Source organism: Falco cherrug, chromosome 4 (assembly GCF_023634085.1).
Source record: "Falco cherrug isolate bFalChe1 chromosome 4, bFalChe1.pri, whole genome shotgun sequence".
NCBI lineage: Eukaryota > Metazoa > Chordata > Aves > Falconiformes > Falconidae > Falco > Falco cherrug.
In genome coordinates, this window is record NC_073700.1 from 50191680 (window position 1) to 50219186 (window position 27507).

The 27507-nt window shown below is 56.7% G+C and overlaps 2 protein-coding genes across 2 annotated transcripts; both read left to right on the forward strand.

Annotated features, from left to right (window-relative positions):
- Nucleotides 1-708: 708 nt before the first annotated feature.
- On the forward strand, nucleotides 709-4171 carry LOC102053562 (acrosin-like). Its single transcript, XM_055707085.1, has 5 exons — nucleotides 709-1179; nucleotides 1497-1697; nucleotides 2036-2301; nucleotides 2588-2733; nucleotides 3200-4171. Exons 1-5 carry the CDS (start codon nucleotides 1091-1093, stop codon nucleotides 3539-3541), a joined length of 1044 nt encoding a protein of 347 aa, XP_055563060.1. The 5' UTR covers nucleotides 709-1090; the 3' UTR covers nucleotides 3542-4171.
- Nucleotides 4172-6045: 1874 nt separating this feature from the next.
- LOC129735816 (acrosin-like) lies at nucleotides 6046-18640 on the forward strand. The gene is made up of 7 exons (XM_055706783.1): nucleotides 6046-6194; nucleotides 6863-6963; nucleotides 7724-7831; nucleotides 15943-16141; nucleotides 16479-16744; nucleotides 17031-17176; nucleotides 17643-18640. Exons 1-7 carry the CDS (start codon nucleotides 6046-6048, stop codon nucleotides 17982-17984), a joined length of 1311 nt encoding a protein of 436 aa, XP_055562758.1. The 3' UTR covers nucleotides 17985-18640.
- Nucleotides 18641-27507: the final 8867 nt, after the last annotated feature.

The following is a 27507-nucleotide window of genomic DNA, read 5'->3' on the forward strand; positions in this document are numbered from 1 at the left end:
CAGCTCTTCCACTTTCAGACAGAGCCTGCGTGGTCCTCCTCCTCGGGACCCGATTGCTCCCTCCGCTGTGCGCCTTATGCCTCACCACAGAAGCCAGGATGGCAGCAGGGAGCTGCCGCACCTTTCACAAGCTTGGAGGCTGCCAACCTTCAAGCCATTGCCCTCGACCCTCCAGGGACCTAGCCCTGCTGTGCAAATGCAATGCACGTGCCTGGCTCCTGCTTCTCTCCTGCACTCCAGCAGGAGAGTGAGCAAGGCTCCTTCAGTAAGCGGCAGAAGACAGACTGACGAGGTGAGACTGATGCAAGCTCTTGCAAAGCTGTGAACAATGGCACGTTGGGCTGCGAGCAGGAGCATCCTTCTCTCTCTAGAGCTTCACGTTGATTGCCCTTGCCACAAGTGCCATGGTCAGTGGGTGCCCAGAACAGCAATCCAACCCACAGACAGCAAGGATATGACACCTGCCAGAGCGCGTTGCTGTGGCTGACATAGCCAGTGAGGAGTGTGCTGCACCTGCATTTCACTGTGCTTTGTGCAGGAAGGTTGACGTTGCTGGGCTGTGCTTGGCTTATTTGGATTGCCGAGCACTGCTTGGCTGCCATGGCCATCAACAGATTGGCTCTTCAACACCCAAGCACGCACATGCTGCTGTAGTCATTGTGTTCTTTGTTGTGTGTCTGTTTATTGGGAAGGAGCTGGTGGCACAGGGCTGCAGAGAGCAGGGCGGCAGGGAACTCCCCAAAGAGGCTGCGAGGCCACGCTGGGTGTTGCCCTGTGAGCTGTTAGCAGGCAGAGCTGGGAGCCAGGCGCTGCTGCCTGCCACGGGGCCTGCCCACCCTGATCGTGCAAGCAGGGCATTGCGTGGGGCTCTGTCAGGGGTGTGTGATCCCAGCTTCCGCCTCCAGTCCTGCTTGGAACCCCTCCTGTTGCCCCCCATCCCTCCCCCACCGCCACCACGCCCAGCACCTGGAACCAGGCACTCTGTGACATCAGCCCCGTGTCCAAGGGAACCCCAGGCAACAGGAATCCTGCGGGCACTCTGTCGGTGGCCGTAGTGGTGGCGACAAGCCTTCGTTCTTGCAGCTGCCACATGTTGCTGGTAGTGATGGATGTTCTCCTCCTCCTCGTTGTCCTGCTGGCCATGTGCTGTCCTGTGCATGGCACATGGGATAGCTGTGGGTAAGTGGCCCGAGGCTCTGGGAGGGACATTGGGCAACCCTTGTGAGCTTCTCTGGAGGGGTCCTGCTTGTCCCCCATGGCCACCCCAGTGGCTCTTGAAGGCCATCTGGGAGGCTCAGCTCCTTGCCATCACCCAGGCTGCCGGCACAACTCGTCTACGGGCTGAAGCAGAAAGCAGGGAAAGGGGAGCGGGCACACACCCCACGGGTTTCCTCGGCCCTTCTGGCCATGCCTTGAGGGGAGGGAAGACAGCTGGCCTTTAGCCGGAATGGCACAAGCTTCCATGGAGCTAACCAGAATGGAGTTTCTGGTTACAGAGGCACCTGCGGCCTTCGGCCTGCGGCTTTTCACTACGGCATGTCGCGCGTTGTGGGTGGCACAGATGCCCAGCCAGGGGCCTGGCCCTGGATCGTCAGCATCGAGGCTCCCTTGGAAGGAGGCACGGCACACATCTGCGGGGGCTCCCTCATCAGCCCACAGTGGGTCCTCACATCAGCCCACTGCTTCATCGAGGCCAGGTAAGGAGGACCAGGGATCGGGGCTAGCCCCACACTCTAGCAGGTGCCCTGAGCACACCAGCACGTGCTGCAGCATGTCCTGTTGCCCTGCAGTACGCCCAGTGCCTGGGCACTCCGCAGCCACCTGAGAGGCTGCTCAGGAGAAGGCTGGGCTCATGCCACTGCTTCCCAGCAGCCTCCAGCTCAACACTGCTTGAGCCCAAGGAGCACGTGGTCTGTCGCACCCTCCCAAGCACTGCTTTCCTCTCTGCCTTGCCAAGCAGAAGGCAGGGCGACTGCTGTGCTGCTGCAGCATGTGGCTCTGCTCCCTCTGAGCCCTCTCTCCATCTGCCTTCCAGGAACATCACCATGTGGCAGGTGGTGGTAGGTGCCACCCGGCTGACCCAGCTGGGACCTGAGGCCCAGGCGCGCAACATCAAGCAGCTGCTGGTTCACCAGCACTTCAGTAATATCACACGGAGGAACGACATTGCCTTGCTGGAACTGGAGCAGCCTGTCCAGTGCAACAGCTACGTACAGCTTGCCTGCGTGCCCGATGCCTCGCTGAGAGTCTCGGAGCTGACAGAGTGCTACGTCAGTGGCTGGGGTGCCAGGACTGCAAGAGGTGAGCTCCCAAAATGTAGTCACGTTGCGAGCGCAAGCTTGGCCAGCTTGGGGAGGCAGGTTGCTCTTCCTGACAGCAGGGGCGAAAGCCAGAATCAGGCTGTGGGGACGTATGCCTCTTAGAGAGGGGGGCGTGAGCCACTGACCCAGAGCAAGGCAGAAAGGAAGGAGCGGTCCAGCGCCTCCCCACATGCAAAGCCAAGCCCCGGGATAGGGCTTCAGTCACGCAGGGAAGGAGAACTGGCAATGAGCTGCTGGGAGTTCATTCCTTTCTGTGCTCTTCACAGCTGGAGGATCGGCGTATGTGCTGCAGGAGGCCCAGGTCCACCTCATTGATGCCGGGGTCTGTAACAGCAGCGGCTGGTACAGAGGGGCCATCCACACCCACAACATCTGTGCTGGCTATCCGCAGGGTGGCATCGACACCTGCCAGGTAGGAGCGTGCTACAAGCCAAGCCCCGGCAGCACGGGCAGCCCCGCCACAACCGCCCAAACCTGCACCGTCACGGGCTTTTCCTGGCCACTCACACTCCCATTGCTGTGTCCCCACTGCTGAGGGCCTAAACCCATTTCCCCATGGGTAGGGCCTTTGCCCAGGGCCTGCCTGCCTTGTCCCAGAGGCCTGGCACTTTGTTCACAATGCCTACCCAGTGCCCTTGGAAGCCCAGAGCTTCACCATCCCAAGCCAGACACAGCCTCCTGACACACCTGCAGCACCAACGTGCCGCAGGAAGAGCGAGCCCTGCCTTACAGGCCCACCGCCCCCTCCCAGGAAAGCTTCTCCAGAGCTTGGCTGGCCACTAAATACAGCTCTGGAAGTGCCATGAGAGGGAAGGAGCCAGCCACTGGGCTGACGGTGGCCACCCAACAACCCCTTCATCCTCTCTCCTCTGCTGCAGGGGGACAGCGGTGGGCCTCTTGTGTGCCAAGACAAGAGCGCTGACTACTTCTGGCTTGTTGGCCTGACCAGCTGGGGGATGGGCTGTGCGAGAGCAAAGAAGCCCGGAGTCTACACCTCCACCCAGCACTTCTACAACTGGATCCTGGAACAGATGGGCCTGCACACAGCAGTAGCGACTACGGCAAGGCCGCAGCCAGCCTTCACCTCCACCCCCGTTCACAGGCCAACACCAACAGAAGCAGGAAGGTTTATACCCTGCCCACTTCCAGTGCAGAAGCTGTGGGATTTCCTTTCTTGGCTGCAGAAGTTGGTGCAGTTCCTAATAGGAGAAAAAGTTTGATCACCGGGACGGAGAGGATCCAGGGCTGGCTGCAGCGCACCACCACCATTTCCCGCTGGGGCAATGCCTGCTGATGCAAAGGCAGCCTCAGTGTCAAAGGCCTGCTCTGTCCTGCCCGCGCTCCTCTCAACGGAAGAGCTCAGCTGGCTGAGTCCCTGCAATAAAGTGTTTCAGTTCTGTGGCTAACCAGGCGCCAGTCCTCTTCAGTCTCATGTGCAAGGCCAGGACTTCCACGCCCGGCACCTGCCGGAGGAAGCAGGCTGCAGGCAAACAAGTCGGGCACAAAGGGTCACAGCAAAGGGCTGAAGCTCTGCCTGCTCAGCAAGAAGGATGAGGGTGCAGTGGAACAAGGGAAGGCAGGTCATTGCGGGGCTCAGGGCCTTGGGGATGGCAGCTGGAAGCACAGACTGCCTTAGGCCCGCTCCTGGTGGGATCCCTGTGTGCGTCTGTATGAGGCGCAAGCGAACTTGAACGTGGACTCTCAGGGCCCAGGAAACACAGATCTAGAAAGACCTAAGGCTTGCACCAGGCACTGGTGAGGGAGCCTTGGCTTTGAGCCCCACATATGACATGGACTTAATTTCTAGACTGTTATCTGAGGCATCTACGAACATGCTGTGCTTATGAATCCAGGGAGTGAGGCTGTGTTTCTGTTTCAGTAGCCTCATCCTCTGGTCTCATGGTTTAAAGCCGGCCAGCAACCAAGCACCACCCTGTCGCTTGCTCACTCCCCCTCATCCGGAGGGCTGGGGAGGAGAATCAGAAAAGAATGTAAAACTTGAGGGTTGAGATAAGAACAATTTCATAATTTAAACAGAATAAAGAGTTGGGAACTTCAGTAATAACAATGATAATAGTAACAATTAGGGTGGAATGGTGGGGAAAAAGAGTAAAATCCAAAGGAAAAGGGAAAAGGAGAAAAAAACCCCAAGTGATGCACAGTACAACTGCTCACCACCTGCTGACTGATGCGCAGCCAGTCTCCGAGCAACGATCCCTCCCCAGCTAACCCTCCTACTTTCTATACCAAGCATGACGTCCCATGGTATGGAATACCTCTTTGGCTGGTTCAGGGCAGCTGACCTGGCTGTGTCCCTTCCTAGTCTCTTGTGCTCCCCCAGCACTCTGGCTGGCAAGGCCCAAGAATCCAAAAAGTCCTTGACTTTAGTATAAACATTACCCAGCAACAACTAAGAACATCAGTGTGGCTATCAACATTGTTCTCACATCACAGGCAAAACACAGCACTGTACTAGCCACTAAGAAGAAAATTAACTCTATCCCAGCTGAAACCAGGACATGTGGAAACCCAGGAAAGGCCTGGACTGCATTCACATGGGTGTAAGCAGTGGCTACATCTGCAGGGATACTTGTCAAGGTATTGCTTTGTCTGTGTCAATCTGTTTTGCCCTTCACATTCATTGTGGCACTCTCTCTGTGTGTATGTGCGTGTCTGGCTCTTTGGAATGCAGCTGCACGCACGTGGGAAGATCCATTTAGGCTGGCATAGGAGCAGCCCCCCAGGTGCCCACCTCATTCAGATCAACCAGACCTGAAAGGAGAAATCCCACAGTGTTCAGAAGCCTGCTGGCTCTGGCTGCTCCGTAACGGAGTGGGCAAGGAAACCCAAAGCAACTCTGCAGCAGAGATCACCGGGTGGGCAGGGAGGCAGCTCTGACTGCCCCACAAACAAAGCAGCGAAAGCCATTTATCCTCGCATCCTCTTCCTGAGCTTTCCCCAACACCATTCTTTTACCTTCAGCAAAATCTCTCCCTATTACCAGCAACACTGCCCTGAAACCAGAAATTGCACATCCTCTTCTTCATTCTCCCCTTTCAAACACCTTTTCCCAACACTACAAGCAGAACAACACCAAGGCAATTAATAATTAACTTCCCCTCCATCATTATCAATACATTACCATCAAGTATCATGAGTGTCTATTTACTTCTTGTTCCATGATTGTTTCTCAAGGCCAAAAAACCAAACCCACTTATGGGACTTCTTCCCATTGTCCTTTGCATGTACCAAAAGAACATGAACTGCCATGCTGTATTGGAGATTATGCTTCCCTTTCCTAGGCCATTTCTCTTGATCACCTAAGGTATACAAGGGCCACCAGTGATGACAATATTCGGCCCATTTTGTCTGAGTGGGGGGGTCACCCCAAAACTTGCTCCAGCATCTTAATAAACAACCCAAAAGAACTCTGAAGAACCAACTCCCTCTAGCAGAATGACCAGATCCCATGTGTACAAAGTTTCAAAATCATAAACGCTCAATACCTAAACCAGACCCTGCAAACAAAACTGGACAGAGGCAAAATCCAGCACCCTGGCAAAACTACTCCGGTGCGTGCTTGCGGTGCTCACGATTTCTCTGGTCTGTCGAGATTCCGGAAAGCAGGTCCCGTTTGGTCACCATGTTCTGTTACCGAAAATCATAACCAAGAAAGCTCTCTGAGCCAAAGGACAGTTTAGGAAGCTGACAGTGGTTTATTGCCATGCTGGATGCACGGTGGATTTTTCCTCCTAACCCACACACCAAGTTCTCGAGGGTACACATTACAGAGGATAATACGGCACACTGGAAGGACACGCTGGAGCAGCTCAAGGAGAAGGTGCTGCCGACAGAGGCCCATGATGCGGCTGGGTGAGTGCAGTGGGGATGGGGATGGCTTTGGGCATCTCGCCCTGTTCCTTCCAGCTATCCCAGCTGGTGCTCGCGAGGTACCCTGGCATCAGAGCACTTTAGCCAGCAAAGTGTGGGGATGCTGATCAGGAATCAGTGCCTTTTCCTCCCACCGGTAGCAGGTTCCTGACATGAAAGGAGGCAGGAGGAGGGGGCACGTGCAGGACAGAGCCCTCCCAAACCAGAAGTGGGAGTGGGTGCAGAGGCTTTCTGGAGCAAGGCTGGGGGGGGACGGCTCATCTCCCCAAGCAGGGGTGTGACATGCAGTGCTGGGGAGCTGGGTTGTGACCTGCTCTCCTGGCAAGGCGCAGGGGGGTAATTAGCGCTGACAAAGGGATGAAAGCGGTGTGAGGGCTGGTTTGGATGGCAGGCATGGGAGCCTGCGCCCTTCCCCTCGCACCCCTGCGCGCCCTGGGCAGCCACAGGTGTGAGGGTGTCTGCCTGGGGGGACCAACCCTGCCAAGGTCCCTCTGCAGCCCTACGTGCCTGTGGGGGGGTGGGGACCCTTTCGTGGCAGCAGCAGGCAGGGGATGCCTTTGGCTACAAGCCTGTGGGCTTTGGGGCGCTGCTTTGAGCCAGGGTTGGTTGTTTGCCCCCTGTCACCCACCCGTGGCTCCTGCCTTCTCCAGGAGAATTACGGCCATCCCATTGCTGCCGCCGCTGACCCCTGCCTCACTGGGCACCCGGGTGCCATCATCAAGCAGTAGCAACGTCAGCATCACGGCCACAGGTAGGGGACACGGGGACCCATCCCCGGCCCCTGGGGATGTCATACCACAGCAAGGGAGGGCTCTTCTCCGGGTGTGGGCAGAGGGTCTGGGGGTGCCTGGGCAGGGCAGGGGAGCAGAGATGTGCTGGGGAGGGTCAGCTGTTCTTGCCCCAGGCCTGTGGGGTCCTACAGCCTTGCCCGGCGCTGCCCCATCGAGCCCATTTTTCTGCCTCAGTGGTGCAGAAGCCACGTGATGAGCTGTGCCTGGTCTCAGCCTGACCTCAGGTTTGCTGGGGCATCAGGTGCCTCCTGTGAGATAAGTCGCCAAAATTCAGCTCCGCAGCAGCCTCACCCACCGGGTGCTCTACGGCCACTCCAGCCCCCTATCCTGTGCCCCATCAAGGTAGGGATGACAAAGGTAGGGATCTGGAGGGGCGACCAAGGCTGGGAGGGTGATGCTGTGCACTGGGAGGGATGCATGACTCAGTTTCCGCAGGGAGAGCTGGGTGTGGGAGGGTTGCCTGGGGATGCTGAATTCAGCCCCATGTGTCAGCCACGCTGCTCTCTCCTCAGCACGACAAGATGGAGCTGTTGGGCCAAGACAGCCGCATCCCCAGGGACTGGCAGGACAAGCAGCTGCCTGTGATTGTGGGCAAGGAGGGTACAGCTAAGGCACGCTTGGGGAGGGGATCCAGCGGGTGCCAAGGGGACGGAAGTGTTGGCATGAAGCCATATTCACCCTGGCGCCCCCCAGCCTGCCTCCCTCTGGTCTTTCTTTCAGGCTTCCCGAGGGACAAGGCCAAGCTGTCCCCAAGGCAGAGGGATGCCCGGGACACCGGCCACCTGCTCTCACAGCCCCGGAGGGTTGGGTCCTTGAGCTGCCAGCTGGGTATGGTCTGTTGGAGTACCGGGGGGGAGAGGGCACCCTACTGTCAGCCAGTGGGTGGGGGCGAGCAGGGGTCGATGCCCCCAGCCAGGCAGGGTGGGATGGAGTCTGGAGTGGGATGGGGACGGGTGAAATGGGATGGAGGGGGAGGGCTGGCGCATGGGGCAACTGGTCCCCACATTGGAGCTGGAGTGAGGTGGGTGGCCATGGTGGGGCAGCCCTGGCCAGTGTGGGACTACAGCCTGTCTGCTTCAGGGTGGGGGCCAGGACCATGTTTCAGGGTGTCTCTGGCCGGGCAGGTGCCACTGCTGCCTGCCCCGTCCTGGGCTGGCAGAGCTGCACACAGCCATTGCCCGCCCCTAGGGCTGCAGGGGGGCTGAGCCCTGATTCTCGACCCCAGGCACCGTGGCCTCGCTGGAGCAGAGGCCAGCCTCATTCCATGGGCAGCTCTGCCAGGCGCCACCGGGGCTCCTCGTCCAGCCCCTTCGGAGTGACTCCAGCACCACGGCAGCTGAGCGGGACTGGGGGTCCGCGAGCAAACCCACCCCACCGAGCAGGAGAGCAAGCAGCTGAAGGCAGTAGCAATAAAGGATGACGGGCAGTGCAGCGCCTCTGTGGCCTGAGTGGGGTGGCTCTGGGTTGGGATCTTCCCCTCATGCATAAGGGGTGGCTGGCAGCACCCCTTATTCTGCGGGCACGTGGCACCAGAGGAGCTGCTGGAAATTGCCCCTGTCCAACCCCTTCCCAGGGCCTGTGCCAGCCCCGTGCTGCCAGGCTCCCCCTGACCCCCCCGACCACCACGAGCCCCACTTTTGGCCCCCGTGGCCCCTGCCAGGGGAGCCGATGGCCCCAAAGGGGGTCTGGGGGAGCCGGGCGGTGCAGCAGGGTCATGATGATGCTCAGGTGCTGCTGAAGATGGTAGGGAATGGGGACCTCAGGGAGAAGGGCAGCAGCCGCACACGGCTTAGTGCCAGAAGTGAATCCCACTTGGAGCCCGCTGGTTTGTTCTCGCTTGTGCCAAGGGATGAGCATCCCCGCACCAGTTTGCTTCTGTCCTGTTGGAGAAACCCCCTCTCCCTCTTCCAGCGCTGCCATTGATGGGAAGAGGGAGGTACCGACCGCCGTGCTGCCCAGCCCAGGGCAGCTGGTGCTCCCCACCTCCAGAGCAAAACACCACAAGCCCTTCCCTGCTCCCAAACCTGGGGGGACATGTCCCCTCCTTTCCCTTATGCCACCCCCACGGCTTGGAGTTGCTTTCCCCAGCCCCCTTTTGCCCCCAGTCCACTCCCTATCAGATGGGGGAAAGCCCCACTGTGTGCTGAGACCTGTCTCAAGTTGTGTTGTGAGTGGAGAGGTACCGGGCAGGGAAACTGCCGTCCCTGGAAGCAGTGGGGCAGGGGGAACCTGGGGGTGTCACAGCTGGGGACATGTGGCTGTGTACACAGGGGATGCTGGGGGGGAGAGCATGACGCAAGCCCCCAGACCTCCTGCACACACAGTGACAGACCCCGTCTTTGCCCACCCCGCTGCATTCCCCAGGGATCCACTCCGCGGAGATGTTTCCCTCGGTGGGTTTGGGTTTTCAGGGAAAAAATGGGTGCTAAAGGACCACTTTGGGGGTGCCCAGGTACATCCATCAGGATTTGGGGTCCCCCCAGTGCCACCTGCACTGGGATAACTGGGAGCACTCAGGGCAAAGCAGTAGGCATCAGAGCAGAGCCAGCAAAGGACCATCCTGCACGCCAGGGCTGGGCTCAGGCATCAATGGGCTTCAAAGCACCCCCAGGACTAATGGCATTTGCAGGATACAAATCCTGCAAAGGATGCCTTTGGTGCTCATGGCCCCCAGCTCAGCCCCTCTCCCACTCTCTGCCCCATTTGCTGATGCTGGGACCCAGCTGCACCCTATGAACACCCCCACCACCTCCTATAGACACCGAGCCCCCACCTCCCACCCCTCCTTGGGTGCTGCCTGCACCACCGAAGCGGGTGAGTAGCCCCAGCTGGAGCCTTTTCCGCTTTTTTCCTTGGAGGTTGTGCCGTCCCTGGGGGGCATGCCAGCGCCGCCGCTGTGCCTGGAGCCCCCCAGCCCTCGCTGGCCTCTCCAGGCTGGGCTGAGACTCGGCACAGCTTCCTGGGGCTGCCGGCACCTCCCGTCCCCACTGGTGCTGCTGTGGCATGGGGGGGTTCGCTCCCAGTCTTGGTGCCCTGCCAGGATCGTCCTCCCGGCAAAGAGAAAAGGCCAGGACAGCTGGTGTTAAACAAGTGATTTTGTTTCCTACATTATTTTTGAATGAAAAGCAAAACCCCAGAAAACTTCAAGCAACTGTGTTTTGAAGGAAACAGCACCACAGCCGCAGTCACGCACCAGCCACCCCCCTGGGCTGAGGTCAGACGCAATGCTGGAGGTGGGGACAGAGCTCTGAGCTTCTGGGGTGGTGTTTGCCAGGTGAATGTGAAACACCGGTTTAAAAAAACCAGCCCGGTGGAGTAACACAGTACAGTGCTGCAAGGATTACTGAACGCATCGGCTGAAGGGTGTGAAGCCCCTGGCAGGTGTCTGCGTGGCCCCTTGTTCTGAGCCAGGATGGCACGGTGCTCTTCACACTGGAAGCCCATGCTCAGAGTGTGAGTGGTATTGCTCTTCTCTGTCCTTCCAACTGCTCATCAGCCCTGCCAGCAGCAAGGGCAGCACTCGTGGGATGCTCTTGCCCCACTCAGGCTGGCATTTGCTGGGCTGTATTTGGGTAGAAAGCGTGGAACTAGGGCACCGGTGAGCAGAGGGTGGTGCGGGTGCCCCCTGGGTCATGCCCAGGAGCACAGCCCGAGTTATCTTGGGGCCCCGCTCCAAACCCCACCCTGAGTGGAAGCTAAAGGCAGCGGGCTGAACTGAAGCCAGGAGCTGCTCACGTCTCAGACTCCCTCACTGCTTTAGGCCAGTGTGACGTGCAGAATTAAACTCTATAACTCACGATAAGTTATAACGCAGGTATGTTTATTGCGGCGCCGGGTGCAAGGGGGATCGCTCCTCCTAACTAACACTTAGTTGTACTCACAATACATATTTATACAGTGAAGTTGGTTAGTTCTGCCCAAAGTCTACACCTACTAACTAATTGTGGGTTAGTTGCTTTCTCGCTTCAATTTAAAGGTGCAGTTCATTTTAAATTGACTGGGCATGCTCCCCGAGCGGGGGATTCCCCCTCTTCGGGGGGGGGGGGCGGCATTTGAGTAGGAGATCGTGATCTCCCACTACCACAATTACTTTATCCTAGTGGTGCAGATTATCTCAAAATTTTACTGAATCTTCCTATATTTTGTGTTTATGTAACAGCTAGTTACAAGAAGATTTTGATTCTAAGGAATTAACCTTCATGATAGAATTACATTAATACTTATTGACCAGTGAGGTATGAATCGCTGTGCTGCTTGTTATCGCAGACTGTTATTTGAAATCCCTGTGCTATAGACCATACTAAGCTTAGTCCTTACTCTCAGACCACAACCAGAGCGCCCAGGTTCTGTTGTGTATGGGATGAGTTATTGGACAGCTTGGCAAGGCCGATATCCAGCTGTCCCACTTGGCAACAAAACTAACTTTTAAGGTGTCCTGAAGTGAACTACCTTCATTATAATACCAAAAAATCATGCCCACAGGTCAAGTAGACCCTTGCCCAGCTGAAGACCCTTCCCCTGTGCAAGCGTAGTAACAGAAAAGGATGACACAGCAAATATAACAATTATATGCAAATTACTAACCAATCATTGTAATTGGGAGTGTATGACCTTGTAATTTTCTGTATAAATGTAACAGTAAAACCTACACAGGTGTGCCTGATTTGTGGAGATGCCACCGAGCACCCAGCGCTGCAATTAAGGAGTGCCTGCTGCTCTAATGCTGCAATGGTGTTAAGAGGTTTGACTCCCAATTTCGGTGACAGTGGTGACAGGTGGAAGGTGTGGTTAAGCAGAACAGCTTGTAACAACTCTATAAAAAAAAGGAACCAACATTGGACGGAACGTTCCCCCACCGGACATGGAAACGTATCGGACTGTCGGGACACGGCAGCTCCGGGGTGGTAGCTGTTGCTGTAAGCCTTTCCTTCTTAACTTCTTTCTTTCCTTCCTTCCTCTCTTAATCTGTCACTCTCACTCCCCCTTTGCATTCACGTATTTCTTGTTGGGCAAATAAAGTTCCTTGGCTCTTGACTCCATTTTGAGTCTTCATTCTGTTCCCGAGAATACAAACAGAACCACGCTCCGGTCTCAGACGGGCATGTAACATTTTAATTGGTGTCACGGACAGGATTCTCAGTGAAACAGAAATTGCCAGGTTCTTTATGAGAGACTCTTGTGTGTGTGCCTGAGACCTACCTTGGTACGAAGTGAGTGCAGAGTCTGAGTCCGCGGTTCTGTTTGTCCGTGAGGAAAAGAGGTGAAGAAGGACTAAGCGACAGAATTGAACAAGAGACGAGTCTCTAAAGCAGTTTAAAAGTGTGACCTCCAGAGGGTGAAGGGAGGTGGGTGTAGTAGCAGCGAACATACAGTGAGGCCATCTCAGGACAAAATAACCCCTCTTTGGTGAAAGGAGTGCCCACACTTCTACAGAGGTTCGTGATGTTTCCCCCACTAAAGTATGGGCCGGAGTTATATAAACTGGATGATTTTGGGGAACCTATCATGCTCGCCGAGCTCCCCAAGGTGAGAATGGGCAAAAAATCAGTGGTTCCAACCACTATAGTGTAGTGGATAGGGTCATGATATTGCAGACGGAGGCTAAAGTTAGGGCTGGTGTAGGACAATGCCTCAAGGACAAGAGTCCAAGTACTGATAGCCTGATGAATAGAGACTTGTTAGAACTTGTAGGGCACTAGCCCTGGGAACAAAGGAACAAGCTAACTGCAGACCCCTGAGCCGTTACAGTTGAGGAGGCAACCAGACGGACAGAGAAACAAGTAGCCAGATAAGGGAACGCATAGTGCCGATAAGTAACTTTGTTAATCAAGAAAGCCGGGTAGAAAGAAGCCCCCTAATTTTGGAATAGAAATTGTTGCTAGGTCAAGGTAAACCAATAAGTTCCTATTGTTTTAACGGTGTGCCTTAAATATCAACCAATCAGTGTTTTTTACGCTTAAGATTTAACCAATCAGTGTGTAATATGTAGAAGGTAGAAACGTATATATGTGTAAGAAAATCACTAATAAACGGACAACTTGCTTGCATCAAGCTGCGTCCCGTCTCTTCATTTGCCGCACCAAGCCTGCTAGGAGTGCAGGGGAGTTGCGCTCTGTGCTACGAGGAACACCTGAGGCCTCTGGACAGAAAGCCGGACTTGTTTGGGGAGGGAGCATGCTCCAGCATCATCCGCAGAGCCATAAGAACTCCTTTCACTGCATGATCAAGAGGAAGCAAAGGGCATGCCCATGTTTCCAGAGATCCCAGTTCAGCTGGAGGCATGCCCTGCAGTCCTGGGTAGGAACAGAGCTGGGAGCTGCAGCACCATGGCTTGCCGGGGCCCAAGCACATAGCAAGAGGAGGACGGTCCTGGCAGCTTCAGAGGCAGGCCCTTCTGCAGCTCCCGCAGGGGGGGCATGCCTAGGTGGGCAGCAGCTGAGGGCATGCATGCTCAAGCACCTCCAAGTCCTTCCTGCCTCTGGGAGGTGGAGAGGTGGCCAGTGGTTGGCAGGCCTGGTCCTCTTGCAAGGTGGGGACGCTGGGGCTGAGCAGGCACGTCGGCTGACACCGCAGGCCATCCACATGCCTGAGAGGCTCTCTCTCCCCTCTTGCTTGTCACCTCGTCCAGCTTCAGGTTCACTAGTGAGCTGTGCACGCGCACAGGGCTCCCAGCAGCAGCTGGCCCGAGACACTGGGGCTTTCCAAGTGCTGGCTGCCTGTGGCCTGTCTTGCCGTCGGCCTTTGCTAGCAGCCAGGCCTGGGGACCCACCGTGTGGCAGGTGCAGAATGGGACCACACAGGAAGGGCTTTGGGGTGGCTCTCCGAAAGAAGCCAGTGGGTACTGTGGTGATTAGGCGCAGGGCTCAGGCAAGCAAGGCAGCCAGCACTTTGCTTCTGTGTGACCGGCTCCTTGATCCCCCCTTCTCTCCATTTGCCGTGCTTATACGTGCCCCTCATCTTCCCTGAGTCCTGCCTCTCTCAGCCCTGCTCTCCTCCCAGACACGGGGCCAAGCCCGGTTATTTCCCACCCCCCGCTTTGCTCCCAGGTTTGCCCCATCTGTCAACACACGTGGTCTTTGGGTGTTGTTAGCTAGGTCACCTTGGACTTGTGTGCCATTACTGACGAGCTTGCCTGGGAACTGCTGTCCCTGCCAGAGTCCTCTCCGCCAAATGACCCCAATCTCTTCCTTCAAGCGTCTGTGAAGTGTGGCCACCTCTGATGGCATTCCCCACTAGCCACCTGCCAAAACCGGTGCTGAAAGAGCAGGGTTTCCCCAGCAGACAAGTTGTCTTCTCCAAGGCTGCCTTCTGCCTGCTCTCAGCAGACACGTGGGAACCGGCTGCCGGTCCCTTTTCAAAACACAAAGCAGCCTTGAGCCCGCTTGCTTGGAGGCCAGTTCTGGGGCCTAGGAAGCCCTGCTGCACCTCAAGGGCCTTGAGAGCAGCTCTTCCACTTTCAGACAGAGCCTGCGTGGTCCTCCTCCTCGGGACCCGATTGCTCCCTCCGCTGTGCGCCTTATGCCTCGCCACAGAAGCCAGGATGGCAGCAGGGAGCTGCCGCACCTTTCACAAGCTTGGAGGCTGCCAACCTTCAAGCCATTGCCCTCGACCCTCCAGGGACCTAGCCCTGCTGTGCAAATGCAATGCACGTGCCTGGCTCCTGCTTCTCTCCTGCACTCCAGCAGGAGAGTGAGCAAGGCTCCTTCAGTAAGCGGCAGAAGACAGACTGACGAGGTGAGACTGATGCAAGCTCTTGCAAAGCTGTGAACAATGGCACGTTGGGCTGCGAGCAGGAGCATCCTTCTCTCTCTAGAGCTTCACGTTCATTGCCCTTGCCACAAGTGCCATGGTCAGTGGGTGCCCAGAACAGCAATCCAACCCACAGACAGCAAGGATATGACACCTGCCAGAGCGCGTTGCTGTGGCTGACATAGCCAGTGAGGAGTGTGCTGCACCTGCATTTCACTGTGCTTTGTGCAGGAAGGTTGACGTTGCTGGGCTGTGCTTGGCTTATTTGGATTGCCGAGCACTGCTTGGCTGCCATGGCCATCAACAGATTGGCTCTTCAACACCCAAGCACGCACATGCTGCTGTAGTCATTGTGTTCTTTGTTGTGTGTCTGTTTATTGGGAAGGAGCCGGTGGCACAGGGCTGCAGAGAGCAGGGCGGCAGGGAACTCCCCAAAGAGGCTGCGAGGCCATGCTGGGTGTTGCCCTGTGAGCTGTTAGCAGGCAGAGCTGGGAGCCAGGCGCTGCTGCCTGCCACGGGGCCTGCCCGCCCTGATCGTGCAAGCAGGGCATTGCGTGGGGCTCTGTCAGGGGTGTGCGATCCCAGCTTCCGCCTCCAGTCCTGCTTGGAACCCCTCCTGTTGCCCCCCATCCCTCCCCCACCGCCACCACGCCCAGCACCTGGAACCAGGCACTCTGTGACATCAGCCCCGCGTCCAAGGGAACCCCAGGCAACAGGAATCCTGCGGGCACTCTGTCGGTGGCCGTAGTGGTGGCGACAAGTCTTCGTTCTTGCAGCTGCCACATGTTGCTGGTAGTGATGGATGTTCTCCTCCTCCTCGTTGTCCTGCTGGCCATGTGCTGTCCTGTGCATGGCACATGGGATAGCTGTGGGTAAGTGGCCGAGGCTCTGGGAGGGACATTGGGCAACCCTTGTGAGCTTCTCTGGAGGGGTCCTGCTTGTCCCCCATGGCCACCCCAGTGGCTCTTGAAGGCCATCTGGGAGGCTCAGCTCCTTGCCATCACCCAGGCTGCCGGCACAACTCGTCTACGGGCTGAAGCAGAAAGCAGGGAAAGGGGAGTGGGCACGCACCCCACGGGTTTCCTCGGCCCTTCTGGCCATGCCTTGAGGGGAGGGAAGACAGCTGGCCTTTAGCCGGAATGGCACAAGCTTCCATGGAGCTAACCAGAATGGAGTTTCTGGTTACAGAGGCACCTGCGGCCTTCGGCCTGCGGCTTTTCACTACGGCATGTCGCGCATTGTGGGTGGCACAGATGCCCAGCCAGGGGCCTGGCCCTGGATCGTCAGCATCGAGGCTCCCTTGGAAGGAGGCACGGCGCACATCTGCGGGGGTTCCCTCATCAGCCCACAGTGGGTCCTCACATCAGCCCACTGCTTCATCGAGGCCAGGTAAGGAGGACCAGGGATCGGGGCTAGCCCCACACTCTAGCAGGTGCCCTGAGTGCAAAAGCACGTGCTGCTCCCGTCCCGTTGCCCTGCAGTACGCCCAGTGCCTGGGCACTCCGCAGCCACCTGAGAGGCTGCTCAGGAGAAGGCTGGGCTCATGCCACTGCTTCCCAGCAGCCTCCAGCTCGACACTGCTTGAGCCCAAGGAGCACGTGGTCTGTCGCACCCTCCCAAGCACTGCTTTCCTCTCTGCCTTGCCAAGCAGAAGGCAGGGCGACTGCTGTGCTGCTGCAGCATGTGGCTCTGCTCCCTCTGAGCCCTCTCTCCATCTGCCTTCCAGGAACATCACCATGTGGCAGGTGGTGGTAGGTGCCACCCGGCTGACCCAGCTGGGACCTGAGGCCCAGGCGCGCAACATCAAGCAGCTGCTGGTTCACCAGCACTTCAGTAATATCACACGGAGGAACGACATTGCCTTGCTGGAACTGGAGCAGCCTGTCCAGTGCAACAGCTACGTACAGCTTGCCTGCGTGCCGGATGCCTCGCTGAGAGTGTCGGAGCTGGCAGAGTGCTACGTCAGTGGCTGGGGTGCCAGGACTGCAAGAGGTGAGCTCCCAAAATGTAGTCACGTTGCGAGTGCAAGCTTGGCCAGCTTGGGGAGGCAGGTTGCTCTTCCTGACAGCAGGGGCGAAAGCCAGAATCAGGCTGTGGGGACGTATGCCTCTTAGAGAGGGGGGCGTGAGCCACTGACCCAGAGCAAGGCAGAAAGGAAGGAGCGGTCCAGCGCCTCCCCACATGCAAAGCCAAGCCCCGGGATAGGGCTTCAGTCACGCAGGGAAGGAGAACTGGCAATGAGCTGCTGGGAGTTCATTCCTTTCTGTGCTCTTCACAGCTGGAGGATCGGCGTATGTGCTGCAGGAGGCCCAGGTCCACCTCATTGATGCCGGGGTCTGTAACAGCAGCGGCTGGTACAGAGGGGCCATCCACACCCACAACATCTGTGCTGGCTATCCGCAGGGTGGCATCGACACCTGCCAGGTAGGAGCGTGCTACAAGCCAAGCCCCGGCAGCACGGGCAGCCCCGCCACAACCGCCCAAACCTGCACCGTCACGGGCTTTTCCTGGCCACTCACACTCCCATTGCTGTGTCCCCACTGCTGAGGGCCTAAACCCATTTCCCCATGGGTAGGGCCTTTTCCCAGGGCCTGCCTGCCTTGTCCCAGAGGCCTGGCACTTTGTTCACAATGCCTACCCAGTGCCCTTGGAAGCCCAGAGCTTCACCATCCCAAGCCAGACACAGCCTCCTGACACACCTGCAGCACCAACGTGCCGCAGGAAGAGCGAGCCCTGCCTTACAGGCCCACCGCCCCCTCCCAGGAAAGCTTCTCCAGAGCTTGGCTGGCCACTAAATACAGCTCTGGAAGTGCCATGAGAGGGAAGGAGCCAGCCACTGGGCTGACGGTGGCCACCCAACAACCCCTTCATCCTCTCTCCTCTGCTGCAGGGGGACAGCGGTGGGCCTCTTGTGTGCCAAGACAAGAGCGCTGACTACTTCTGGCTTGTTGGCCTGACCAGCTGGGGGATGGGCTGTGCGAGAGCAAAGAAGCCCGGAGTCTACACCTCCACCCAGCACTTCTACAACTGGATCCTGGAACAGATGGGCCTGCACACAGCAGTAGCGACTACGGCAAGGCCGCAGCCAGCCTTCACCTCCACCCCCGTTCACAGGCCAACACCAACAGAAGCAGGAAGGTTTACACCCTGCCCACTTCCAGTGCAGAAGCTGTGGGATTTCCTTTCTTGGCTGCAGAAGTTGGTGCAGTTCCTAATAGGAGAAAAGGTTTGAGCAGCAGGACGGAGAGGATCCAGGGCTGGCTGCAGCGCACCACCACCACCATTTCCCGCTGGGGCAATGCCTGCTGATGCAAAGGCAGCCTCAGTGTCAAAGGCCTGCTCTGTCCTGCCCGCGCTCCTCTCAACGGAAGAGCTCAGCTGGCTGAGTCCCTGCAATAAAGTGTTTCAGTTCTGTGGCTAACCAGGCGCCAGTCCTCTTCAGTCTCGTGTGCAAGGCCAGGACTTCCACGCCCGGCACCTGCCGGAGGAAGCAGGCTGCAGGCAGACAAGTCGGGCACAAAGGGTCACAGCAAAGGGCTGAAGCTCTGCCTGCTCAGCAAGAAGGATGAGGGTGCAGTGGAACAAGGGAAGGCAGGTCATTGCGGGGCTCAGGGCCTTGGGGATGGCAGCTGGAAGCACAGACTGCCTTAGGCCCGCTCCTGGTGGGATCCCTGTGTGCATCTGTATGAGGCGCAAGCGAACTTGAACGTGGACTCTCAGGGCCCAGGAAACACAGATCTAGAAAGACCCAAGGCTTGCACCAGGCACTGGTGAGGGAGCCTTGGCCTTGAGCCCCACATATGACATGGACTTAATTTCTAGACTGTTATCTGAGGCATCTACGAACACGCTGTGCTTATGAATCCAGGGAGTGAGGCTGTGTTTCTGTTTCAGTAGCCTCATCCTCTGGTCTCATGGTTTAATGCCGGCCGGCAACCAAGCACCACGCAGCCGCCTGCTCACTCCTCCTCATCCGGAGGGCTGGGGAGGAGAATCAGAAAGGAATGTAAAACTTGAGGGTTGAGATAAGAACAATTTCATAATTTAAACAGAATAAAGAGGTAAGAACATCAGTAATAACAATGATAATAGTAATAATTAAAATGGAAAGGTGGAGGAAAGGGGTAAAATCCAAAGGAAAAGGGAAAAGGGGAGAAAACCCCCAAGTGATGCACAGTACAACTGCTCACCACCTGCTGACTGATGCGCAGCCAGTCTCCGAGCAACGATCCCTCCCCAGCTAACCCTCCTACTTTCTATACCAAGCATGACGTCCCATGGTATGGAATACCTCTTTGGCTGGTTCAGGGCAGCTGACCTGGCTGTGTCCCTTCCCAGTCTCTTGTGCTCCCCCAGCACTCTGGCTGGCAAGGCCCAAGAATCCAAAAAGTCCTTGACTTTAGTATAAACATTACCCAGCAACAACTAAGAACATCAGTGTGGCTATCAACATTGTTCTCACATCACAGGCAAAACACAGCGCTGTACTAGCCACTAAGAAGAAAATTAACTCTATCCCAGCTGAAACCAGGACATGTGGAAACCCAGGAAAGGCCTGGACTGCATTCACATGGGTGTAAGCAGTGGCTACATCTGCAGGGATACTTGTCAAGGTATTGCTTTGTCTGTGTCAATCTGTTTTGCCCTTCACATTCATTGTGGCACTCTCTCTGTGTGTATGTGCGTGTCTGGCTCTTTGGAATGCAGCTGCACGCACGTGGGAAGATCCATTTAGGCTGGCATAGGAGCAGCCCCCCAGGTGCCCACCTCATTCAGATCAACCAGACCTGAAAGGAGAAATCCCACAGTGTTCAGAAGCCTGCTGCCTCTGGCTGCTCCGTAACGGAGTGGGCAAGGAAACCCAAAGCAACTCTGCAGCAGAGATCACCGGGTGGGCAGGGAGGCAGCTCTGACTGCCCCACAAACAAAGCAGCGAAAGCCATTTATCCTCGCATCCTCTTCCTGAGCTTTCCCCAACACCATTCTTTTACCTTCAGCAAAATCTCTCCCTATTACCAGCAACACTGCCCTGAAACCAGAAATTGCACATCCTCTTCTTCATTCTCCCCTTTCAAACACCTTTTCCCAACACTACAAGCAGAACAACACCAAGGCAATTAATAATTAACTTCCCCTCCATCATTATCAATACATTACCATCAAGTATCATGAGTGTCTATTTACTTCTTGTTCCATGATTGTTTCTCAAGGCCAAAAAACCAAACCCACTTATGGGACTTCTTCCCATTGTCCTTTGCATGTACCAAAAGAACATGAACTGCCATGCTGTATTGGAGATTATGCTTCCCTTTCCTAGGCCATTTCTCTTGATCACCTAAGGTATACAAGGGCCACCAGTGATGACAATATTCGGCCCATTTTGTCTGAGTGGGGGGGTCACCCCAAAACTTGCTCCAGCATCTTAATAAACAACCCAAAAGAACTCTGAAGAACCAACTCCCTCTAGCAGAATGACCAGATCCCATGTGTACAAAGTTTCAAAATCATAAACGCTCAATACCTAAACCAGACCCTGCAAACAAAACTGGACAGAGGCAAAATCCAGCAAACAAAATCCAACAAAGTTTCACCTGAGCGTGAGGCAAAATCTGGGCTCTGGGCATCCGCGTAACAGCATATGGATTGGACAATTGTGCACTTCAAATATCCCGGGGGGACTCTGACCCACCAGGGGGACTTCAACCCGCAATGCGATACGACTTCTTTGTAAGCAACCTCAGTGTTTATGACCATGTCGCTGTTATCCCAGAGAGCTGTCACGGAGATTCACCTGGCCAGGGAATCTCAGAACCCTGGCAAAACTACTCCATTGCGTGCTTGCGGTGCTCACGATTTCTCTGGTCTGTCGAGATTCCGGAAAGCGGGTCCCGTTTGGTCACCATGTTCTGTTACCGAAAATCATAACCAAGAAAGCTCTCTGAGCCAAAGGACAGTTTAGGAAGCTGACAGTGGTTTATTGCCATGCTGGATGCACGGTGGATTTTTCCTCCTAACCCACACACCAAGTTCTCGAGGGTACACATTACAGAGGATAATACGGCACACTGGAAGGACACGCTGGAGCAGCTCAAGGAGAAGGTGCTGCCGACAGAGGCCCATGATGCGGCTGGGTGAGTGCAGTGGGGATGGGGATGGCTTTGGGCATCTCGCCCTGTTCCTTCCAGCTATCCCAGCTGGTGCTCGCGAGGTACCCTGGCATCAGAGCACTTTAGCCAGCAAAGTGTGGGGATGCTGATCAGGAATCAGTGCCTTTTCCTCCCACCGGTAGCAGGTTCCTGACATGAAAGGAGGCAGCAGGAGGGGGCACGTGCAGGACAGAGCCCTCCCAAACCAGAAGTGGGAGTGGGTGCAGAGGCTTTCTGGAGCAAGGCTGGGGGGGGACGGCTCATCTCCCCAAGCAGGGGTGTGACATGCAGTGCTGGGGAGCTGGGTTGTGACCTGCTCTCCTGGCAAGGCGCAGGGGGGTAATTAGCGCTGACAAAGGGATGAAAGCGGTGTGAGGGCTGGTTTGGATGGCAGGCATGGGAGCCTGCGCCCTTCCCCTCGCACCCCTGCGCGCCCTGGGCAGCCACAGGTGTGAGGGTGTCTGCCTGGGGGGACCAACCCTGCCAAGGTCCCTCTGCAGCCCTACGTGCCTGTGGGGGGGTGGGGACCCTTTCGTGGCAGCAGCAGGCAGGGGATGCCTTTGGCTACAAGCCTGTGGGCTTTGGGGCGCTGCTTTGAGCCAGGGTTGGTTGTTTGCCCCCTGTCACCCACCCGTGGCTCCTGCCTTCTCCAGGAGAATTACGGCCATCCCATTGCTGCCGCCGCTGACCCCTGCCTCACTGGGCACCCGGGTGCCATCATCAAGCAGTAGCAACGTCAGCATCACGGCCACAGGTAGGGGACACGGGGACCCATCCCCGGCCCCTGGGGATGTCATACCACAGCAAGGGAGGGCTCTTCTCCGGGTGTAGGCAGAGGGTCTGGGGGTGCCTGGGCAGGGCAGGGGAGCAGAGATGTGCTGGGGAGGGTCAGCTGTTCTTGCCCCAGGCCTGTGGGGTCCTACAGCCTTGCCCGGCGCTGCCCCATCGAGCCCATTTTTCTGCCTCAGTGGTGCAGAAGCCACGTGATGAGCTGTGCCTGGTCTCAGCCTGACCTCAGGTTTGCTGGGGCATTAGGTGCCTCCTGTGAGATAAGTCGCCAAAATTCAGCTCCGCAGCAGCCTCACCCACCGGGTGCTCTACGGCCACTCCAGCCCCCTATCCTGTGCCCCATCAAGGTAGGGATGACAAAGGTAGGGATCTGGAGGGGCGACCAAGGCTGGGAGGGTGATGCTGTGCACTGGGAGGGATGCATGACTCAGTTTCCGCAGGGAGAGCTGGGTGTGGGAGGGTTGCCTGGGGATGCTGAATTCAGCCCCATGTGTCAGCCACGCTGCTCTCTCCTCAGCACGACAAGATGGAGCTGTTGGGCCAAGACAGCCGCATCCCCAGGGACTGGCAGGACAAGCAGCTGCCTGTGATTGTGGGCAAGGAGGGTACAGCTAAGGCACGCTTGGGGAGGGGATCCAGCGGGTGCCAAGGGGACGGAAGTGTTGGCATGAAGCCATATTCACCCTGGCGCCCCCCAGCCTGCCTCCCTCTGGTCTTTCTTTCAGGCTTCCCGAGGGACAAGGCCAAGCTGTCCCCAAGGCAGAGGGATGCCCGGGACACCGGCCACCTGCTCTCACAGCCCCGGAGGGTTGGGTCCTTGAGCTGCCAGCTGGGTATGGTCTGTTGGAGTACCGGGGGGGAGAGGGCACCCTACTGTCAGCCAGTGGGTGGGGGCGAGCAGGGGTCGATGCCCCCAGCCAGGCAGGGTGGGATGGAGTCTGGAGTGGGATGGGGACGGGTGAAATGGGATGGAGGGGGAGGGCTGGCGCATGGGGCAACTGGTCCCCACATTGGAGCTGGAGTGAGGTGGGTGGCCATGGTGGGGCAGCCCTGGCCAGTGTGGGACTACAGCCTGTCTGCTTCAGGGTGGGGGCCAGGACCATGTTTCAGGGTGTCTCTGGCCGGGCAGGTGCCACTGCTGCCTGCCCCGTCCTGGGCTGGCAGAGCTGCACACAGCCATTGCCCGCCCCTAGGGCTGCAGGGGGGCTGAGCCCTGATTCTCGACCCCAGGCACCGTGGCCTCGCTGGAGCAGAGGCCAGCCTCATTCCATGGGCAGCTCTGCCAGGCGCCACCGGGGCTCCTCGTCCAGCCCCTTCGGAGTGACTCCAGCACCACGGCAGCTGAGCGGGACTGGGGGTCCGCGAGCAAACCCACCCCACCGAGCAGGAGAGCAAGCAGCTGAAGGCAGTAGCAATAAAGGATGACGGGCAGTGCAGCGCCTCTGTGGCCTGAGTGGGGTGGCTCTGGGTTGGGATCTTCCCCTCATGCATAAGGGGTGGCTGGCAGCACCCCTTATTCTGCGGGCACGTGGCACCAGAGGAGCTGCTGGAAATTGCCCCTGTCCAACCCCTTCCCAGGGCCTGTGCCAGCCCCGTGCTGCCAGGCTCCCCCTGACCCCCCCGACCACCACGAGCCCCACTTTTGGCCCCCGTGGCCCCTGCCAGGGGAGCCGATGGCCCCAAAGGGGGTCTGGGGGAGCCGGGCGGTGCAGCAGGGTCATGATGATGCTCAGGTGCTGCTGAAGATGGTAGGGAATGGGGACCTCAGGGAGAAGGGCAGCAGCCGCACACGGCTTAGTGCCAGAAGTGAATCCCACTTGGAGCCCGCTGGTTTGTTCTCGCTTGTGCCAAGGGATGAGCATCCCCGCACCAGTTTGCTTCTGTCCTGTTGGAGAAACCCCCTCTCCCTCTTCCAGCGCTGCCATTGATGGGAAGAGGGAGGTACCGACCGCCGTGCTGCCCAGCCCAGGGCAGCTGGTGCTCCCCACCTCCAGAGCAAAACACCACAAGCCCTTCCCTGCTCCCAAACCTGGGGGGACATGTCCCCTCCTTTCCCTTATGCCACCCCCACGGCTTGGAGTTGCTTTCCCCAGCCCCCTTTTGCCCCCAGTCCACTCCCTATCAGATGGGGGAAAGCCCCACTGTGTGCTGAGACCTGTCTCAAGTTGTGTTGTGAGTGGAGAGGTACCGGGCAGGGAAACTGCCGTCCCTGGAAGCAGTGGGGCAGGGGGAACCTGGGGGTGTCACAGCTGGGGACATGTGGCTGTGTACACAGGGGATGCTGGGGGGGAGAGCATGACGCAAGCCCCCAGACCTCCTGCACACACAGTGACAGACCCCGTCTTTGCCCACCCCGCTGCATTCCCCAGGGATCCACTCCGCGGAGATGTTTCCCTCGGTGGGTTTGGGTTTTCAGGGAAAAAATGGGTGCTAAAGGACCACTTTGGGGGTGCCCAGGTACATCCATCAGGATTTGGGGTCCCCCCAGTGCCACCTGCACTGGGATAACTGGGAGCACTCAGGGCAAAGCAGTAGGCATCAGAGCAGAGCCAGCAAAGGACCATCCTGCACGCCAGGGCTGGGCTCAGGCATCAATGGGCTTCAAAGCACCCCCAGGACTAATGGCATTTGCAGGATACAAATCCTGCAAAGGATGCCTTTGGTGCTCATGGCCCCCAGCTCAGCCCCTCTCCCACTCTCTGCCCCATTTGCTGATGCTGGGACCCAGCTGCACCCTATGAACACCCCCACCACCTCCTATAGACACCGAGCCCCCACCTCCCACCCCTCCTTGGGTGCTGCCTGCACCACCGAAGCGGGTGAGTAGCCCCAGCTGGAGCCTTTTCCGCTTTTTTCCTTGGAGGTTGTGCCGTCCCTGGGGGGCATGCCAGCGCCGCCGCTGTGCCTGGAGCCCCCCAGCCCTCGCTGGCCTCTCCAGGCTGGGCTGAGACTCGGCACAGCTTCCTGGGGCTGCCGGCACCTCCCGTCCCCACTGGTGCTGCTGTGGCATGGGGGGGTTCGCTCCCAGTCTTGGTGCCCTGCCAGGATCGTCCTCCCGGCAAAGAGAAAAGGCCAGGACAGCTGGTGTTAAACAAGTGATTTTGTTTCCTACATTATTTTTGAATGAAAAGCAAAACCCCAGAAAACTTCAAGCAACTGTGTTTTGAAGGAAACAGCACCACAGCCGCAGTCACGCACCAGCCACCCCCCTGGGCTGAGGTCAGACGCAATGCTGGAGGTGGGGACAGAGCTCTGAGCTTCTGGGGTGGTGTTTGCCAGGTGAATGTGAAACACCGGTTTAAAAAAACCAGCCCGGTGGAGTAACACAGTACAGTGCTGCAAGGATTACTGAACGCATCGGCTGAAGGGTGTGAAGCCCCTGGCAGGTGTCTGCGTGGCCCCTTGTTCTGAGCCAGGATGGCACGGTGCTCTTCACACTGGAAGCCCATGCTCAGAGTGTGAGTGGTATTGCTCTTCTCTGTCCTTCCAACTGCTCATCAGCCCTGCCAGCAGCAAGGGCAGCACTCGTGGGATGCTCTTGCCCCACTCAGGCTGGCATTTGCTGGGCTGTATTTGGGTAGAAAGCGTGGAACTAGGGCACCGGTGAGCAGAGGGTGGTGCGGGTGCCCCCTGGGTCATGCCCAGGAGCACAGCCCGAGTTATCTTGGGGCCCCGCTCCAAACCCCACCCTGAGTGGAAGCTAAAGGCAGCGGGCTGAACTGAAGCCAGGAGCTGCTCACGTCTCAGACTCCCTCACTGCTTTAGGCCAGTGTGACGTGCAGAATTAAACTCTATAACTCACGATAAGTTATAACGCAGGTATGTTTATTGCGGCGCCGGGTGCAAGGGGGATCGCTCCTCCTAACTAACACTTAGTTGTACTCACAATACATATTTATACAGTGAAGTTGGTTAGTTCTGCCCAAAGTCTACACCTACTAACTAATTGTGGGTTAGTTGCTTTCTCGCTTCAATTTAAAGGTGCAGTTCATTTTAAATTGACTGGGCATGCTCCCCGAGCGGGAGATTCCCCCTCTTCGGGGGGGGGGGGGGGGCGGGCATTTGAGTAGGAGATCGTGATCTCCCACTACCACAATTACTTTATCCTAGTGGTGCAGATTATCTCAAAATTTTACTGAATCTTCCTATATTTTGTGTTTATGTAACAGCTAGTTACAAGAAGATTTTGATTCTAAGGAATTAACCTTCATGATAGAATTACATTAATACTTATTGACCAGTGAGGTATGAATCGCTGTGCTGCTTGTTATCGCAGACTGTTATTTGAAATCCCTGTGCTATACTATAGACCATACTAAGCTTAGTCCTTACTCTCAGACCACAACCAGAGCGCCCAGGTTCTGTTGTGTATGGGATGAGTTATTGGACAGCTTGGCAAGGCCGATATCCAGCTGTCCCACTTGGCAACAAAACTAACTTTTAAGGTGTCCTGAAGTGAACTACCTTCATTATAATACCAAAAAATCATGCCCACAGGTCAAGTAGACCCTTGCCCAGCTGAAGACCCTTCCCCTGTGCAAGCGTAGTAACAGAAAAGGATGACACAGCAAATATAACAATTATATGCAAATTACTAACCAATCATTGTAATTGGGAGTGTATGACCTTGTAATTTTCTGTATAAATGTAACAGTAAAACCTACACAGGTGTGCCTGATTTGTGGAGATGCCACCGAGCACCCAGCGCTGCAATTAAGGAGTGCCTGCTGCTCTAATGCTGCAATGGTGTTAAGAGGTTTGACTCCCAATTTCGGTGACAGTGGTGACAGGTGGAAGGTGTGGTTAAGCAGAACAGCTTGTAACAACTCTATAAAAAAAAGGAACCAACATTGGACGGAACGTTCCCCCACCGGACATGGAAACGTATCGGACTGTCGGGACACGGCAGCTCCGGGGTGGTAGCTGTTGCTGTAAGCCTTTCCTTCTTAACTTCTTTCTTTCCTTCCTTCCTCTCTTAATCTGTCACTCTCACTCCCCCTTTGCATTCACGTATTTCTTGTTGGGCAAATAAAGTTCCTTGGCTCTTGACTCCATTTTGAGTCTTCATTCTGTTCCCGAGATTACAAACAGAACCACGCTCCGGTCTCAGACGGGCATGTAACATTTTAATTGGTGTCACGGACAGGATTCTCAGTGAAACAGAAATTGCCAGGTTCTTTATGAGAGACTCTTGTGTGTGTGCCTGAGACCTACCTTGGTACGAAGTGAGTGCAGAGTCTGAGTCCGCGGTTCTGTTTGTCCGTGAGGAAAAGAGGTGAAGAAGGACTAAGCGACAGAATTGAACAAGAGACGAGTCTCTAAAGCAGTTTAAAAGTGTGACCTCCAGAGGGTGAAGGGAGGTGGGTGTAGTAGCAGCGAACATACAGTGAGGCCATCTCAGGACAAAATAACCCCTCTTTGGTGAAAGGAGTGCCCACACTTCTACAGAGGTTCGTGATGTTTCCCCCACTAAAGCATGGGCCGGAGTTATATAAACTGGATGATTTTGGGGAACCTATCATGCTCGCCGAGCTCCCCAAGGTGAGAATGGGCAAAAAATCAGTGGTTCCAACCACTATAGTGTAGTGGATAGGGTCATGATATTGCAGACGGAGGCTAAAGTTAGGGCTGGTGTAGGACAATGCCTCAAGGACAAGAGTCCAAGTACTGATAGCCTGATGAATAGAGACTTGTTAGAACTTGTAGGGCACTAGCCCTGGGAACAAAGGAACAAGCTAACTGCAGACCCCTGAGCCGTTACAGTTGAGGAGGCAACCAGACGGACAGAGAAACAAGTAGCCAGGTAAGGGAACGCATAGC